This window comes from Schistocerca americana, chromosome 7 (assembly GCF_021461395.2).
Source record: "Schistocerca americana isolate TAMUIC-IGC-003095 chromosome 7, iqSchAmer2.1, whole genome shotgun sequence".
In the NCBI taxonomy this organism is placed as follows: domain Eukaryota; kingdom Metazoa; phylum Arthropoda; class Insecta; order Orthoptera; family Acrididae; genus Schistocerca; species Schistocerca americana.
Window position 1 is genome coordinate 250286191 of NC_060125.1, and position 16126 is coordinate 250302316.

Sequence of the window (16126 nt, forward strand, 5' to 3'; positions counted from 1 at the left end):
AGTTTTTGGAAGCTGAGATTCTTGCCATGCAACAGAGTACCAAAAATGCAATAGCACTGAAAATGCATTTTTTGCGTCATTTTCCATTTTCACTCTTCAATTTTAAATAAAAATAAATTTGTTATGAATACTAAATTTTGAATATTTTTACAGGTAATATGTTTGTACATGAACTATCAACACTAATATTATCAGCAGAGTCTTTGCTGTACACTGAACTATAAAGTTTTGAAAATATAGCTCGGGTAAGAATTGAGAGATTCTGGATTTACATGTATACAGGAAAAGTATTTATTTTAGAGGTGGAATTGTACCAGATTAAAGCAGCTGGAGATATTCCACCTTGCCTAATTTTGTCAGCACTGAAGCTTCATTCCTTTTCTGAGGTTGTTGAATTTGTTTGTCCTCCATCCATGTTGCCTGCACTTGTTCACTGAAACTAATTTTTAAAACATTTGTAGCTGGTAATGTTACACAGGATGCAATGTTCTAGAATTTAAAAACTCAAAATTTTGGCACATTTTCTATTCCTTTAGGTCTGCTTATTTGGCATAATACTGGAGTAAAAATGATTTTTAATGATCCATTGGAAAAATTCAATGAGAGGGACAAAAATTAGTAGTAGTAGCAGCATCAGCATGTAAAACACACTTTGTCATACTTCGTGTGGTGGGTCACCAACTATATTTTCTTATTGTTTTGTTTTGTTTTAGGTAGAGCAGATAGTCATGCCTTACTTGACAATACTATCTGAATTCCGTGACAGTGTAAGGTCATTAGCACGGCAGTTAAAAGCATCATCAATTTTGTCAGAATGTGATAGGCTGAGAGATGAAATTTTACCTGATGTTGGAGTGCGCATTGAAGATTTAGAAGGTGAGTGTGTTACCATACTAAGTTCCCTTAAGAAACGTTAGATGCTACCATTTTCTTTTCCATTACGTATTTCCTGCCCACATGTTTTCCATAGTTCCAGTATTTAATATTACGGCAGTGCAACTAGAGAAGGCAGATGACTAAAAAGGGAAGAAATGGTGCCCCCCCCCCCCCCCCCTCACACGGACACACACATTAAAAACCGACTGGTATGACCATAAATTTAAAATAAACATCTCTGCTCTACAGGTATACAGTTACTCTATAGCTGTGAAGATGTATTCACCCCAAAATCAGCGATGGTCTCTTGTTTATGTGCCTATCAAAACTCAGCACCTGACCTATTTAATTGAGATGTTGTATATGGGAATTTTACCACTTGAACAATGTTTCATATTGTGTACACTCAAATTTAGAAGTTAAAATATGTACTGGCATTAAAATAAATCTATATGATATGCTTTTGGTAGTTTATGCAGCTGTTACATACCACAAGCACTCAAATTTTTGGTTAGTTGTGCAAATTGAATTTCACAGACAGATTTCATCAGAGATCCCGGTTTGTTTAGTGGGAGGTCACGATCTTCACTCTTGCATTTGTGTAATAGGGTATTTGACTGTTTCCTGGAAATTGTCTTAAATGATTAATTATGTCAAACATGCCTTTTCCCCCTCTTGACTTTCAGTATTTTTTTTAAACAAAAACAGAAGTGAAATTCAAATAGTTTGAAGGCCCGGTAAAATGGTCCATTTGAGTCATGTGATGCCTGTGACATCACTAGCTAGTTCACTGCTCCTGGTACCAAAATGCTTCTATCTTGTTTTCGAATTTACGTTTCAGAAAATGGGTTACAAATGGTGTGTAGTACCATACTGTACATTAATAAAAATTCCTGAAAAGTTGTTTTTGAATGTTCCAGAGAATGAGAAGGTGCATAAAATGTGGTTGCACTGCACTGGCATATTGCCACCACATCAATACTCAAGTTCACCAACTTAATTATTGCAGCACTGTGGAGTTAATATTAACTTACCTCTGAGATACGCTCCCCCACTGTTACAACAAAGTGTTATTCAATGAAATTAAACTTCTAGTGAAAATTGTTGTTTTTCCCAACTACATCTCAATTATTTGGTAATAGCTTGCTGGTTTGATTGTAGACCAAAAGAACATTTTAATTAATTTGTGCAAAGACTCAACAGTCATCTTGTATGAAAACCAAATCACAGTTACAAAACTTCACCAAATCGGTCATAAACAGAATATTATTTGTTTGCCTTACTGTTTTACGTGCACTTACATTTGCAGTTGCTGTGACCACACACTTTTTACTTTATTAGAAACAATTTTTTATTTTATTTTCATACTGTCCAGTTAGGGTCCTTATTGTTTAAACTTTCGCAGTTTCATCATCTTACATAAAGATGAAGTAAGTCTGCTTCAGACACTAACGTTAATTTACACCCACAAACATTACAAATCGTACGTCCAAATAACTTACGGGTTTGCTGCTGGGTGACGTCGTCGACCACCGCCGATACTTCAACAGGATCACACCCTGGCATTCTCAAGGCTCAACTGCAAGGAGGAAGCAATGTACAAGGGAATTTAATACCTCGGTTCACAGAGGAGAAACAAGGAAGATACCACACACAGAACAAGTAACCGCAGAGTTAACACACAACCAAAGATAACCAACATCAGAAATATCGATAGTGGCTATTAATCAACAGGTGAGGTAGCACTAATTCTGCCCCTCTGTTTTTTGGTGAGAGACAGAGCCGTATTCCAAGCAGCATTTAAACAAAATCCACCATCTCTGTTTATAAGGTTGCTTGATAGTTTGATTTCAAGAGCTTCCTTAATAGCACTATCCCAATAGCTGGACGTGCAAGCCAGAATCTCTGTGTTGTTGTATTCCATAGGATGACCGGTGTCAAGGCAATGTTCTGCAATAGCAGATTTGTTCGGCTGTTGTAAGTGTGTGTGACACTTACGTTCAATACACCGGTCTTCCACAGTCCTGATTGTCTGACCAATGTATGACATGCCACAACTGCAAGGAATACAATAGACACCAGCCTTACGCAAACCAAGATCACCTTTACGGTTGCCAACAGGGCCTTAATCTTAGAAGGTGATCAAAAAACACATTTCACATCATATTTCCACAAAATACGGCCAATCCTGCGTAAGGGTAAAAGGCCATAGACTTAGGTGTCACTCACCCGTTGCACAGAAGGCTGATAGCGAACGCACGTTTGATCTGCCTCTCACTATAACCATTCTGACGAAAGGAGACTTCGAGATGTGATAGCTCAGCTGCCAAACTTTCAGGGTCTGAGATAACATGGGCCCTGTGAACCAAGGTACGAAGTACTCCTTCACACTGAGCTGGATGGTGACAACTATCAGCTCGCAGATACAAGTCAGTGTGAGTAGGCTTCCTATAAACAGAATGTCCCAACGTACCAACAGTCTTCCTTCTGACCAACACATCAAGGAAGGGAAGGCATCCATTCTTTTCCACCTCCATAGAGAACTGAATTTTCGTGTGGATTGAATTCAGATGTTCCAAAAACTGGTTTAAATTCTCACTACCATGAGGCCAAACAACAAAAGTTCCATGAACAAAAGTATCGTCTACATATCTGAAAAAACACGCAGGTTTCAAGGTCGCTGACTCCAATGCGCGTTCCTCGAAGTCCTCAATAAACAAATTGGCCACAATAGGTGACAACGGGCTTCCCATTGCAACTCCATCAATCTGTTCGTAGTACTGACCATTGAATAAAAAGTAAGTGGAAGTCAGCACATGTCGAAACAAATTTGTTAACTCGACACCAAACTTAACCTCAACTATAGTTGAATTCTTTTATCTTGGCGGCTCGCACATGCCCGCCCAGACGCGGGAGATTGCTGCGTTGCCAGTTGCACACGACGCACGCGCCAATAGAAGCAGCGCCATAGTATAGCATAGTTCGCAAGCTTACGTTTAGGGGGGGAGCGCGCAGTTCATGAAGTAGAGCCACCACGGCCGCATTAACCCTTTCGCTGGTACAAAGACGTGCTCCCTGCATTCCGCGCTGTGCGCGATTTTGTCACTGCACTGCTCGCCTGTGCAGACACATCGTGTTCCGACTGCTTTGACACTCTTATCATTCAATTCCACAAAAACTATTTGGCCCAAAAATTAGATTTTTACACATCTTCTTGACTGATACCTTCCCCCCATAAATGACTTAATTTTGTTTCGACGTTCAACGCAGTTATTATGCAGCATTAAATATAGTTAACCATTGCACGAAATTTTGAAGAGTTTGCAGAGGTAAAAAAGTTCATAGAGTATACTTTCCGTATGGTCGATTTTAGTTGCCACTATGTTGAGAATGAAATGTGGACAAGATACCTAAATTTCATATAAAATTTACTGTATAACAATATCTCATTTAATTTAAGTACCACATAGGTGTCGTATGTAATATTGAGAAATCTTCCATCTTTCGCGACTGTAACAAAAGATTTATTTACACCGGGCACGTTTGGCTTTATTTTAAAGCACTTCAATCAATCAAAAGGCAGTACACAAAATACATTAAACAAAACAGTCGACTTACAAAAACATTAGGACTTGAATATACCGCCTATCAGTGAAGTCCTCTGAGCTATGTCAAATATAATTTTTTTGTGTGGCACACACAGACAACATTTATTTGCTAAAACACTGATCAGCCAACACAAACGTTGAATATTGTGTTACCGCAGCACAAAACTACGAAAGGTGACTTGGCAATGGAGGAGACAAAATACTGTCCACTGAAGATGTTTCAAAAGAGAGATACGCGTCTGGTCTAAATAAGTTGCTTATTACAGTTGCAGAAGAGGAATATATTTCAATACCATTGGTAAAACTGCGACTGTGGAACAAAAACAAGAAAGAGAACATGAGTACCATTGTGTATGTGCCATACCTTTCATTGATTGACGTGCTTTAAAATAAAGCCAAACGCGTCCGGTGTAAATAAAACTTTTATTACAGTCGCGAAAGATGGAATATTTCTCAATATTACATACGACACCTATGTGGTACTTAAATTAAATGAGATGTTGTTATACAGTAAATTTTATATGAAATTTAGGTATCTTGTCCACATTTCATTCTCAACACTGTGGCAACTAAAATCGACCATATGGAAAGTACACGCTATGGACTTTTACCTCTGCAAACTCTTCAAAATTTCGTGCATTGGTTTACTAGATTTAATGCTGCATAATAACTGCGTTGAACATCGAACAAAATTAAGTCATTTATGGGGAAAAGGTATCAGTCAAGACGTGTAAAAATCAAATTTTTGGGCCAAATAGTTTTTGTGAAATCAAATAAGTGTGTCAAAGCAGTGGGAACACTATGTGTCTGCACAGGCGAGCAGTGCAGTGATGACAAAATCGCGCACAGCGCGGAATGCGGGGAGCACGTGTCTGCAGCAGCAAAAGGGTTAATGAAGAGACAAAGCACTAGAAATTTCGAAAAATTGCATTCAAACGAATACAATTCGTTACGTATGGCACTTCAATATTGTTTTTAAATACAGAAAATATTATGCACCTCAGAAGGATTGAACTCATAACCTTTCACATAGAAGCCTAACACCTTCATCATTACACTAACGCAGCTCGTCTGTGTTCGTTGTTCCTCGAGAAGTATAACACGTCATGCACAATACTGACAAACACCGTTGGTATGACTATGAATATTCACGCTTCGTCGAAGTACAATAGGAAGTAAACAATTACCGCTGTTCTTTATTGCGAAAAAGCAGTTCGTGAGATTGATACATACACCTTTCCCTGCTATCGCTTGAATTAGGAGTCTTATTGCTTGTTTTGTTTAATTAATTAATAGAATATTAAGCAGTTGGTATAAAGAATGCTTTTTCCAAACTTTCTATAAAAGAAGGTCTGCTATCAAGACACTGCTTTTGTTCTATTACTTTATTTATGACTGAACGTTTCTAAAACTGAAGACACTCGTCCATGCTCTGCACTGCAGTCGAGATGTGGCAACGTCGTTCTCTGTTCATTGGCTGACTGTGTTTTGTGACGTCAGATGCGCAGAACGAACCTAAACTCGGCCACCAACATAAATGACGCGCACCTTAGCTGCAACGAATCAGAGAGAGGAACACGAGTGAAAAGAGGAACCACATCAAAACTGACTAAAATGTCAGTGTCATTCAAATGCAATCCCTGCAATCGACATAAGAAATCTACAGAGTTCTTAATGTGGTGTTCACACCTACCTACTAGTGGGCTCAACAAACTAGCAATATGTTTAGCTACACAATATGTTGGAGCACCAACATTAGAAACAATAGGCCTCAATGGGACAGCCACTTTATGGGCCTTAGGGAGGCCATATAATCTAGGTGGTACAGCACAGTAAGAATTAAGACTCTTGATAGTCTCCTGTGACAAAGAACTTTTCTTCAGGAGGTTATTAGTCTTTCTCTCAACACTCTTAGTAGGGTCAGCACCGATTTTGCGATACACCAAATCAGAAAGTAGACACTGCATCTTTTGAATGTAATCATGCTTGTTCAACAGTTTTGTTGATTCCTGTAGTAGTTGGTGTTAGAGCTGCACCCTCTAACTAAAGGCTCACCTTCAGAGGATGTCATGTAGAGAAGGATGTCAAGTAGAGAAGGAATTAGCATATTTCATCAAAATATTAGAGGTATTGGAGATATAGTTAGTGAACTGCTTATAGATGTTGACTCCAAAATTATTGGTATATCGGAGCACCACTTAAATAATTTGACAGTTCAGAGGCTTCCTTTACCAGGATACAGATTAGCTGGCTGCTTGTCAACGAGTTCCTTGTGGGGTGGGGGGAGTGGCCATGTAGGGGGGGGGGGGGGTTAAGTATTTCATTTGAGTCTGTAGACGTATCACGGCACTGCACTAACAGATATTTGAATGTTGTGCAGGGGCAGTTGAATTTAGTGAAACTAAACTTCTAATTGTTGTTGTTTATAGGTCGCGTAACTCTGACTTCAGAGCATTTCTGCTCAAGCTAGAGGGGGTTATTGATGCGCTTTATAGGAAATACCAGAAATTAGTTGTGTGGTGACTTCAATATTACTTTTGTATATGATGGTGCAAGAAAAAAGATGTTGGTAGATCTCCTAAATTCATATGATCTGATGCAGACTGTGTTTTTTCCAACTAGGGTGCAGGGGAACAGTAGCACAGCCATAGACAATATTTTTATTCATTCTTCATTACTAGATGGGCATTGTGTTAGTAAGAGGGTGGATGGCCTTTCAGACCATGGTGCACAAATTTTAATACTAAAGGGCTTTTGTACTCAAACAAATGTCACATATAATTACAAACTATATAGGAAAGTTAATCCAACAGCAATTGAGGGTTTTTTAAGCCTCGTCAAGGAACAAGAGTAGTATTTGTTTATAGTGCCGGTAACATAGATGACAAATATAATGCTTTTCTTGACACATTTCTTATGCTCTTTGAGAGTTTCTTTCCATTAGAACGTTTTAAACGGGGTACTAGGAGTAATAGGCAGCCTGGGTGGCTGACTTGAGGGATAAGGATATCATTTAGAACAAAGTGGGAGTTATATCAAAATTTTAGATGTGGTCACAATCAAGTTAAGATACCCCATTACAAACAATAATGTAAGGTGCTTTAAAATGTTATTAGGAAGGCAAAGAGTATGTGGTGTGCAAATAGAATAGCTAATTCACAGGATAAAATTAAAACCGTGTGGTCAGTTGTGAAAGAAGCGTCTGGTCAGCAGCACAAGGTCAATGATATAAAGTCAGTTCGTATTAAAAATATTTCTGTTACTGATAAATCAGATATATGCACAGTATTTAACAATCATTTTCTGAGCATTGCTGGTGAATTAAATAAAAATTTAGTTTCTATAGTGAATCATATAACACTCTTAGCAAATGCCTTTCTGAGATTGATGTCTGAAATACTCTTCCGTGATACTGACAAGGACAAGTTTGAGTCGATAATTTCATCACTGAAGACTATGGACTCTCATGGAATTGATGGAGTGCCTAGCAGAATATTAAAGTACTGTGCTGCATATGTTAGCACTGTATTTAGCCATATTTGTAATTTTTCTTTTACGAATGGCCAGTTTCCTGAACGATTACTCTGTAATAAAGCCGTCTTATAAAAAGGGGGAAAGGGATAATGTAACAATTTTAGACCTATCTCTATGCCATCAGTCTTTGCTAAAGTTATTGAAAAGGCTGCATATGTAAGGATAATTGATCATTATCTATCACACGATTGCTATCAAATGTACAGTTCAGCTTTAGAGGTCATTTAACAACTGTGATGTACTGGATGGTTAAACAAAAGGTTTCAAACAATAGGCATATTTTTTGATTTAACTAAGGCGTTTGATTGTGCTGATCACAAAATATTGCTGCAGGAATTGAATCATTACGGAATACGGGGAGTAGCCCACAATTGGTTCACCACTTACTTTAGCAACAGATATCAAAAGGTCATTATTCACAGTGTTGAGAATGGCTGTGATGTGGGGTCTGAGTGGGGTATGCTCAAATTGGGTGGGGGGGGGGGGGGGGGCAGATGCCCCAGGGATCACCACTCCTGTTCCTTATTTATATAAATGATATGCCCTTGTGACAAAGCAAGCTAGGATATTTTTTCTTCCCTCTTGTTTTGCCATTAGTGTACTTAAATTTGTTTTTTCACTTTTAACTAATTACCATTAACATACATAAGAATAATCTGCATTTTCATAAAAGAGAAAGGTTGGACCTCAGTTTTAAAGAATATAACATCAGATATAATTATGTGCTTAGTTTTAGGTATGTAATTGATTTTCTAATTTATTTTGAATATTCCTAGTTAGCATATTTTGTTTTAGGGTGAAATCAGTAATTGTTTTGGAACGTACATTCTGTTGTTGACATATAAAAAAAATTTAAATTCTGTACTAATTATGAACACTTGGAAGATGAAATACTAGTAATCTTAAAGTATCTATTTGGCTCTATTCGAAAACATGTTAGCAAAACCAGCCATCCATTAATTCCTAAGTAATTAACAGTTTTGACAAAAGTATCGTTTGCTTGATTTAAACAAATAATTTGGTTTAACTCCTGAAGTAGAAGACACTATTAAAAAGACGGAATTTTTCGATGTATTCAGCTAATTTAATGAGTTAAGTTTTAATTGTAATTTCTGTAAATTTAACTGCAAACTATGGTAATTTTCAGCACTTTTTATTGTGATGATATTAAGGGCCTAAATTTTGGTCACGAGACAGTCAGTCTATGGCAGAATTTCAGATGAAAGACCTGTGTAATGAGGCTTATTGAAAGTTAAACAATAGTGCACTGGCCATATAACTGCGTATTATTAGGAGGTTGTGAACAATGAAATTAAAGTACTGCGAAACACAACTGTGCACCTGTCGGCTACATTATTTACAGTAGTCAGTGTTGGAATCCACAACCCATTTTTCAGCCCGTGTAGCAACGCAGTACGTCGACACCGAGGACAGTCAGGAAACGAAGAGATAAACAAATCGGGAGAGAACTGCTACACCCTCTAGTATTACTGGTAACTCTAAAATATTTCTGTTTGCTGATGACACTAGCTTGGTAGTAAAGGATATTGTATGCAGCACTGGCTTGGTTTCAAATAGTGCAGTTCATGACGTAAGCTCATTGCTTGTAAAAAAATAAACTAACTCTAAATCACAGTAGGACTCAGTTTTTACAGTTTCTAACAAAACCTGACTTTTAATTTCACAGAATGTGCATATGATTAGTAAAACTGAACAGTTCAAATTTCTAGGTGTTCAGGTAGATAGTAAACTGTCGTGGAAAGCCCATGTTCAGAATCTTGTTCAAAGGCTTAATGCTACCATTTTTACTGTTCGAACAGTGTCTGAAGTAAGTGATTGTTCGACATGAGAATTAGTCTACTTTGCTTATATTCATTTGCCTATGTCGTATGGTATTATATTTTAGGGTAACTCTTTCCATTCTAAAAGGATAATTTTGCCTCAGAAATGGGCGGTTCGGGCAATAAGTGATGTAAGTTCGTGAACCTCTCGTTGACCCCTGTTAAAGAGTCTTTGTGTGTGTGTGTGTGTGTGTGTGTGTGTGTGTGTGTGTGTGTGTGTGTGTGTGTGTCATTTCTTGTTAACAATATTAGCCTATTCCCAAGAATAAGCAGCTTTCACTCAGTTAATACTTGGCAGAAATCAAACCTGCATTTGGATCAGACTTCGTTAACTCTTGTGTGTAGTACGCTGCTGCATCCAATTTCAATAAGCTACCACAAGAATTCAGAAATCTTAGCAGTAATCCATGTGCTTTCAAATTGAAAGTGAAGAGTTTCCTCATGGATCACTCCGTGTATACTGTAGAGGAGTTCCTTGAAAAATTGAGTTGATTCTTGTTGCATTGTTGATTGCATTTACTTAAACTTATGTCTTGACTTTTTTCAGGTTTATGAACATTTTATTTTTTCTTCTAATAATTTCCGGGTATGCAGCCGGATCCCGTCGACATTCTGCCACGATATTTCGGCCCAGAGACGTCCGGCCATCATCAGGTGAGTACACAACTACTGAAGAGCCCAGGTGCAGTCGCGGTATTTATACCGCGACTGCACCTGGGCTCTTCAGTAGTTGTGTACTCACCTGATGATGGCCGGACGTCTCTGGGCCGAAATATCGTGGCAGAATGTCGACGGGATCCGGCTGCATACCCGGAAATTATTAGAAGAAGAAATACGCCGGGAAAATTTCAGAAGTCACATTTTATTTTTATCTGTTATTACTTTTATGGTGTTATTTTATATACTGGCACGTTCCCTGACCTTGGAGATTTGCTTCTCCACTTGGTCCAGCGGAACTTTACATGTAAATAAAATTAAAAAAAGCACACTTTTTGGGTTCTTGGTGGATTAGTTATGGTGACACAGTGGATGCTGATTGTTAGCAAAGAGTGAACATTAGTTTTGTCATTAAGCTTGAGAAAACCCCTAGCAAACATGGACAAAGATTAAGCAAGCATATGCAAGCAAGTCACTTTCAAAAAGTTGTGTTCTAGGGTAGCACAAAAGGTGTCTTGGCAGTAGAGATTCAGTGCAAGCTGATGCCAGAGCCAGTCACCCATCTACAGCACATACCGATGCAAACGTGGAGCATGTAAAGCAATTATTGCAAAAAGACCTTCATGTAACTGTGCTTGCAATATCAGAACAACTTAATTTGAATCATGTGTGTCAGAAGATTTCACGCGAAGATTTAGGAAGATGGAAACTTATTGCAAAATTTGTTGCTCACACGCTAACAGATGAGCAGAAAGAGGAAATACCAAGAACTTCTGTTAAACTACTGGGTTGAGCCAGATATGGTCTCACATTTCTATGAAAGATAATTGATGGGAATGAAAGTTAGTGCTATGAATATGACCCTCACATGAAGTGTCAAAGTGCTGAATGGCAAAGTTCTGGTTCACTAGCCTCAAAAAAAGTCAGTGACAACCTTCGAGAACAAAGTCAGTGTTGACCACATTCCTTGGTAGTAAAGGATTAGTTCACTTTGAATCTGTTCCTCCAGGTCAAACAGTGAACCAAACTCTTTACACTCAAGTCTCGAAACATTTACAACAAGCAATTCAAAATTGTTGCCCTAATTTTTGGCATTCTCAGGACTGGTTCTCGCTGCCTGACAATGCAAGATTCCATACTGCTTTATCTGTTACCAAGTATCTGGCCAGATGTTCTATTGTTGTCATCCCACATCTGCCATATTCGCCCTACCTCTCACCTTGCGATTTTTTCTTGTTTTCATGAGTGAAAGGGCAACTGAAGGGAAAGCTTCGTTAAGGTATCACATCCATTCAACAGGATGTGACAAATGAGCTTACAAGCATTACAGTTGAAAATTTCCCTGTCTGCTTCCAAGACCTCCAGAAACATTGGCAGCTGTGTATAGATAACCAAGGGGACTACTTTGAAGAGAACTGGGTTTATTTCTCTCTCTCTCTCTCTCTCTCTCTCTCTCTCTCTCTCTCGCCCCTTCTTTTTCTTTTTTTTTCCCCGCTGCACTACAACTCTTCTGACAAAGGGAGTAAGACATCTGCCACCTTTTTCTGTGTGTGGTATTCACCATGATTAGAAAGGAATACACATCTTACTTTGTGGAAACAGTTATCAATAGTTAAATAATATAATTAATATACTACAATTCTTACACATAAGGGAAACTGGATGTACTTTTCATTGTAATCAAGATGTGCAAGATTTCACAGTGGGGTTTCTTTCTGTTCAAGGAAGAGCATCTGCTATCAAGCTGGTTGATAGGGAGACACTATTGGCAGAACGCGAGGCCCGACGAAAGCAGGAGGCAGAGAAGGCTGCAGAAAAGGAGCGAAAAAAGGCTGAAATGGCAGCTGCTCAGGCAGCAAAAGACGCTCAGCGCAAAATCCCTCCCTGGGATATGTTCAAGCATGAAACTGATAAATATTCTCAATTTGATGAAAAGGTAAAATTTCATTAATGCTTTGTTACTGTTGTCAGATTTCTATTTCATTGTTTGATACAAATATGGCTTCATTTTTCCATGCCTGTATGAGGCATATCCGCTATGGATGTTTTCTTAGGCTCAGATAGGTCTTCTGCTGCAATTCTTTCTAGATTTCTACTGTTTAAATTTGGATTACTTGCTGAAGCGTAAATTTGAAGCACTTCCAGTGAAATGCTTTTAAACATATTGATCTTTGTCAGTCTATTATAGCTGGTGTATGTTGTGAAAATGTGTAGTTATGAATCTTGCTGTTATTTTCAGGGCATTCCTACCCACGATAAAGAAGGGAAAGAGCTAAGCAAAGGTCAGATCAAAAAACTACAGAAGCTTCAACAGGCTCAGGAGAAAAAATACAATGATTATTTATCCTCACTCAAAGAGAATAGTCTTCCAAATGGACTCTGATATTGAAGAAGTATAAGAAACAGATATTTGTATTTCTGTTCTGTCATGTGAACTGATATTTATTTAGTGTGTGTTCTTCTGGAGTACCTAATTTATTTTTCATGTTTTTAATGTAACTGTGTAAATGTTGTTTGTAATGAAAGAATACAAGAGATATAGTTATTTGTCTGTTGCTGACTGAGAGGCAAAAGGAAAATGTCAAACAACTTGCTGGACTGTGTATGTAAAGTCTAATGTGCACATAGAAAGCTAGGAATATCTGTCAGGTATGTAAATGTGTCAGTACTGAAATATTAGGAGAAGGAAAGCTTAGGATCTGTTCCTCAATAGTACTACCACCCATACTCAACTTTTTAATTAAAAAAAAAAAAAAAACTTAAAAATCAAACATGGATCAATGTTGTTGTGGTACTGACAGTTTGACTATGATTAGTGAGTGTTGTCCAAAAGTTGATGCTGTTTTGCTTGACAAGCTTGAAAATGCTAAATACATGCAGTGTATATGGAAACCAAATTAACAGCAAACCTCTTAATTACTTGCATTGTATTTAATTGTATCATTTTTATGTTTAATCACTGCCATAATTTCATTTTTAGACTTTTCCATTCCTTTCTTCTTATTGTCTCATGTTCTGAACACACAAAGGAAAAAAAGTCAGTTTAATTTGTCAGTATTTAAAACCATCTGGTTTTATTAAAAGTGTATGATATTCCTTATAACCCCAGTTTATTTGTCATAGATGCAAGTATCATATTTTATGGCACAAAGCCATTGAAAGGTTTTGTTTAACCATGAAACATTATTGATCTCTTTATGCTGTATAGCTCCTGTGGGGCTTGTACTAATGAGTATATTTTTGTCTTACTGAAGGCAACCAAGATTAATAACTTGTTTATTTGTAAATAGTTGTATTTTTAAATATTTTGTGATTGTGTCAACTGCCCTGTGGTTGTATGCAAGCCACCCACAGTTCATGAATTTTTGTGGTGATGGTTGCAGTTATATGTGGGTTATGTTGAATGACTTTAATCTGACATTTTTAACTTGACTGATTACACTGAGAGATTACGATATGTGTGTGCCTTTTGAATATATGTAATTACTGAAATAAATGAACTATGTGCATTGGATCATTTCACTTGTACATTAAAACTAAAACTATAGTTTTAACTTTGTCTTTTTCATTTCAAGTGACTAGAAGTCATTCCTTTCAGCTTGACTTGTTCCAGCATTGCAATAAATGCATCGTTTTGCATTTGCATATAATTCTCTTACTTTGTAACTCTGGAGAGCTGACATTTAATAATGTACTTCAGTTTGTTCAGAGTACATAGTGAATTTCACCAGGTTAGTAATTTGTTTTTGATAACTGGAATAAAAAACACTATGATCAATAAGAGGTCATGAGTGCCATATGACCTGTGTTCTGTGTGAATGATTAATTTCTGCTGATTGTAAAAAGGGGGAAACTGTGGAATGTAAATAAGTTTTGGCCTCCAGATAACCATACTTCCTTATAAACCACTGCTGATAAGAAAAATTAGATTTACATCATTGTTAATGTCATTGAATTCAAAGGAAATGCATCAATGCAGGCAATCTGCAGAACATACATGTTTATCAGGCATCAGTAGAAATTGAAAAACATGTGGAACAGAAATTTATATTCTGCTACTCAATTCTATCTTCGGCTAAGAGTTTTAAGCATACAACACATTTTGAGCACTAAAGTATAAAATTTAAAATAAGGCTGATGCATGAAGTTTGTTTCAAAAGAGGACTGTAGGAATGATCTTTTCGATTTTCTTAATAGCATGGGAATAATTTCCTAAAGCAGTACGAAGCAATTTTGGAAAAAAAACCTGTAAAAAAATGGTCTTTAAAAATAAGATGATTTCAAAGTGCTGTCAAGTATAAAACATTTGAAATTCATTAAAAAAATCATTGGTAGATCAGTACGCATTGTAATAATAAAATCACTGATTTTAATCTTGGTAGTAGCATACTTTTTTAATTGTATGTGTATTAATAAATGTAAATATTAGTTTATTACTAAACAGCCAACCCGGTTCATAGCTCATGATGCTATCTAGTTACAATTGTTTGTCTAATGGCTTCCAGGAGCAAAAAAATTTTTATTTTCAATATTTCGTATAATTACTGACGAAAGTTAAAAAAGGTGTAGCAGTCTACTCCTAAAGAGGTATAATCTTACGTTAAAAGTTCAGAACAGTAAGAAAAGTATATTAGAAACTTTGTATACATCTTGAGGCAGCATAAGTCATGGCACGCAAATTACCCAGACCATATTCATCCAGTATTCAAGAATGAGAGTGCTTAGTGGCTTCAAACAGTTTTACGTAATTTCAGGCTTTTCACAAAACTTTTTCTCACTGACACCCCCCACAAAATGATGAAATGGAAAAAGGCACAACAAAAAGACTGTTGGAAAGTTAGTTTTTGGTCAACAAGGCCTTTGTCAAAAATAGACATCATACACACATGTGCAAATGCAACTCGCACACACGTGACTGCCTCTGGCAGCTGCTGGAGCCACACCGAGTTTGGCTGTTGGCCAAAAATCTAACTCTCTGACAGTCTTTTTTGTTGTGCCTTTCTGTGACTCAGCATCTCAGCTATATGGTGAGCAGCAACTATCCTTTTTATTATATTGTTACATTCCATCCTGGATTTCCCATTGTTTGAAACAAAAAGTTTATTGCTTACTACATTTTTGTTGCTCATGTAGTAAAACTTTAGCAATAGGCATGACGTTCTAATTTATTACTACTTTACAACCAACACTATCACAACATATTTTGCAAGCTGTACGCACATATACCATTGATTGCGCTTGGAAATTGATATCATTGTACAACGCACAGTTGAGGGAACATGACACCATAAACATTGAGATACGTGAAAAACTAGGTTTTGCTTAAAATTAAGTGCAAATTACATGGCTATACTCAGGCAGAGTTTGATGATGAGAGCACATAATGACTTCCAGCAAACTTTAAACATAATTTGAAACATTTTTTGCTTTTTTCTCACTTACATGTGTTACATTAAATATTTAACACATTAACTAATCTGTAAAGTAATTAGACCTTTGAAGCTGTTTTATACACAGTATTTTAACTCAAAAGATTTGCATGGATTTACTGGTTAACAAATACTGACTCATAATTTTGTTAATAAAAATAACTCATTGTATATAAATAGA

The 16126-nt window shown here is 37.0% G+C and overlaps 1 protein-coding gene across 3 annotated transcripts in view; it reads left to right on the forward strand.

The window, feature by feature from the left end:
• The window catches only part of LOC124621771 (cysteine--tRNA ligase, cytoplasmic), an 83828-nt gene extending 69758 nt beyond the window's left edge, over positions 1-14070 (forward strand). For all 3 annotated transcript variants that reach the window (XM_047147203.1, XM_047147204.1, XM_047147205.1), the window contains exons 10-12: positions 714-876; positions 12241-12452; positions 12756-14070. In XM_047147203.1, the coding sequence (XP_047003159.1) occupies positions 714-876; positions 12241-12452; positions 12756-12899 (519 nt within the window). In that variant the 3' untranslated portion in view covers positions 12900-14070. The remainder of the gene's footprint in view (positions 1-713; positions 877-12240; positions 12453-12755) is intronic.
• Positions 14071-16126: the final 2056 nt, after the last annotated feature.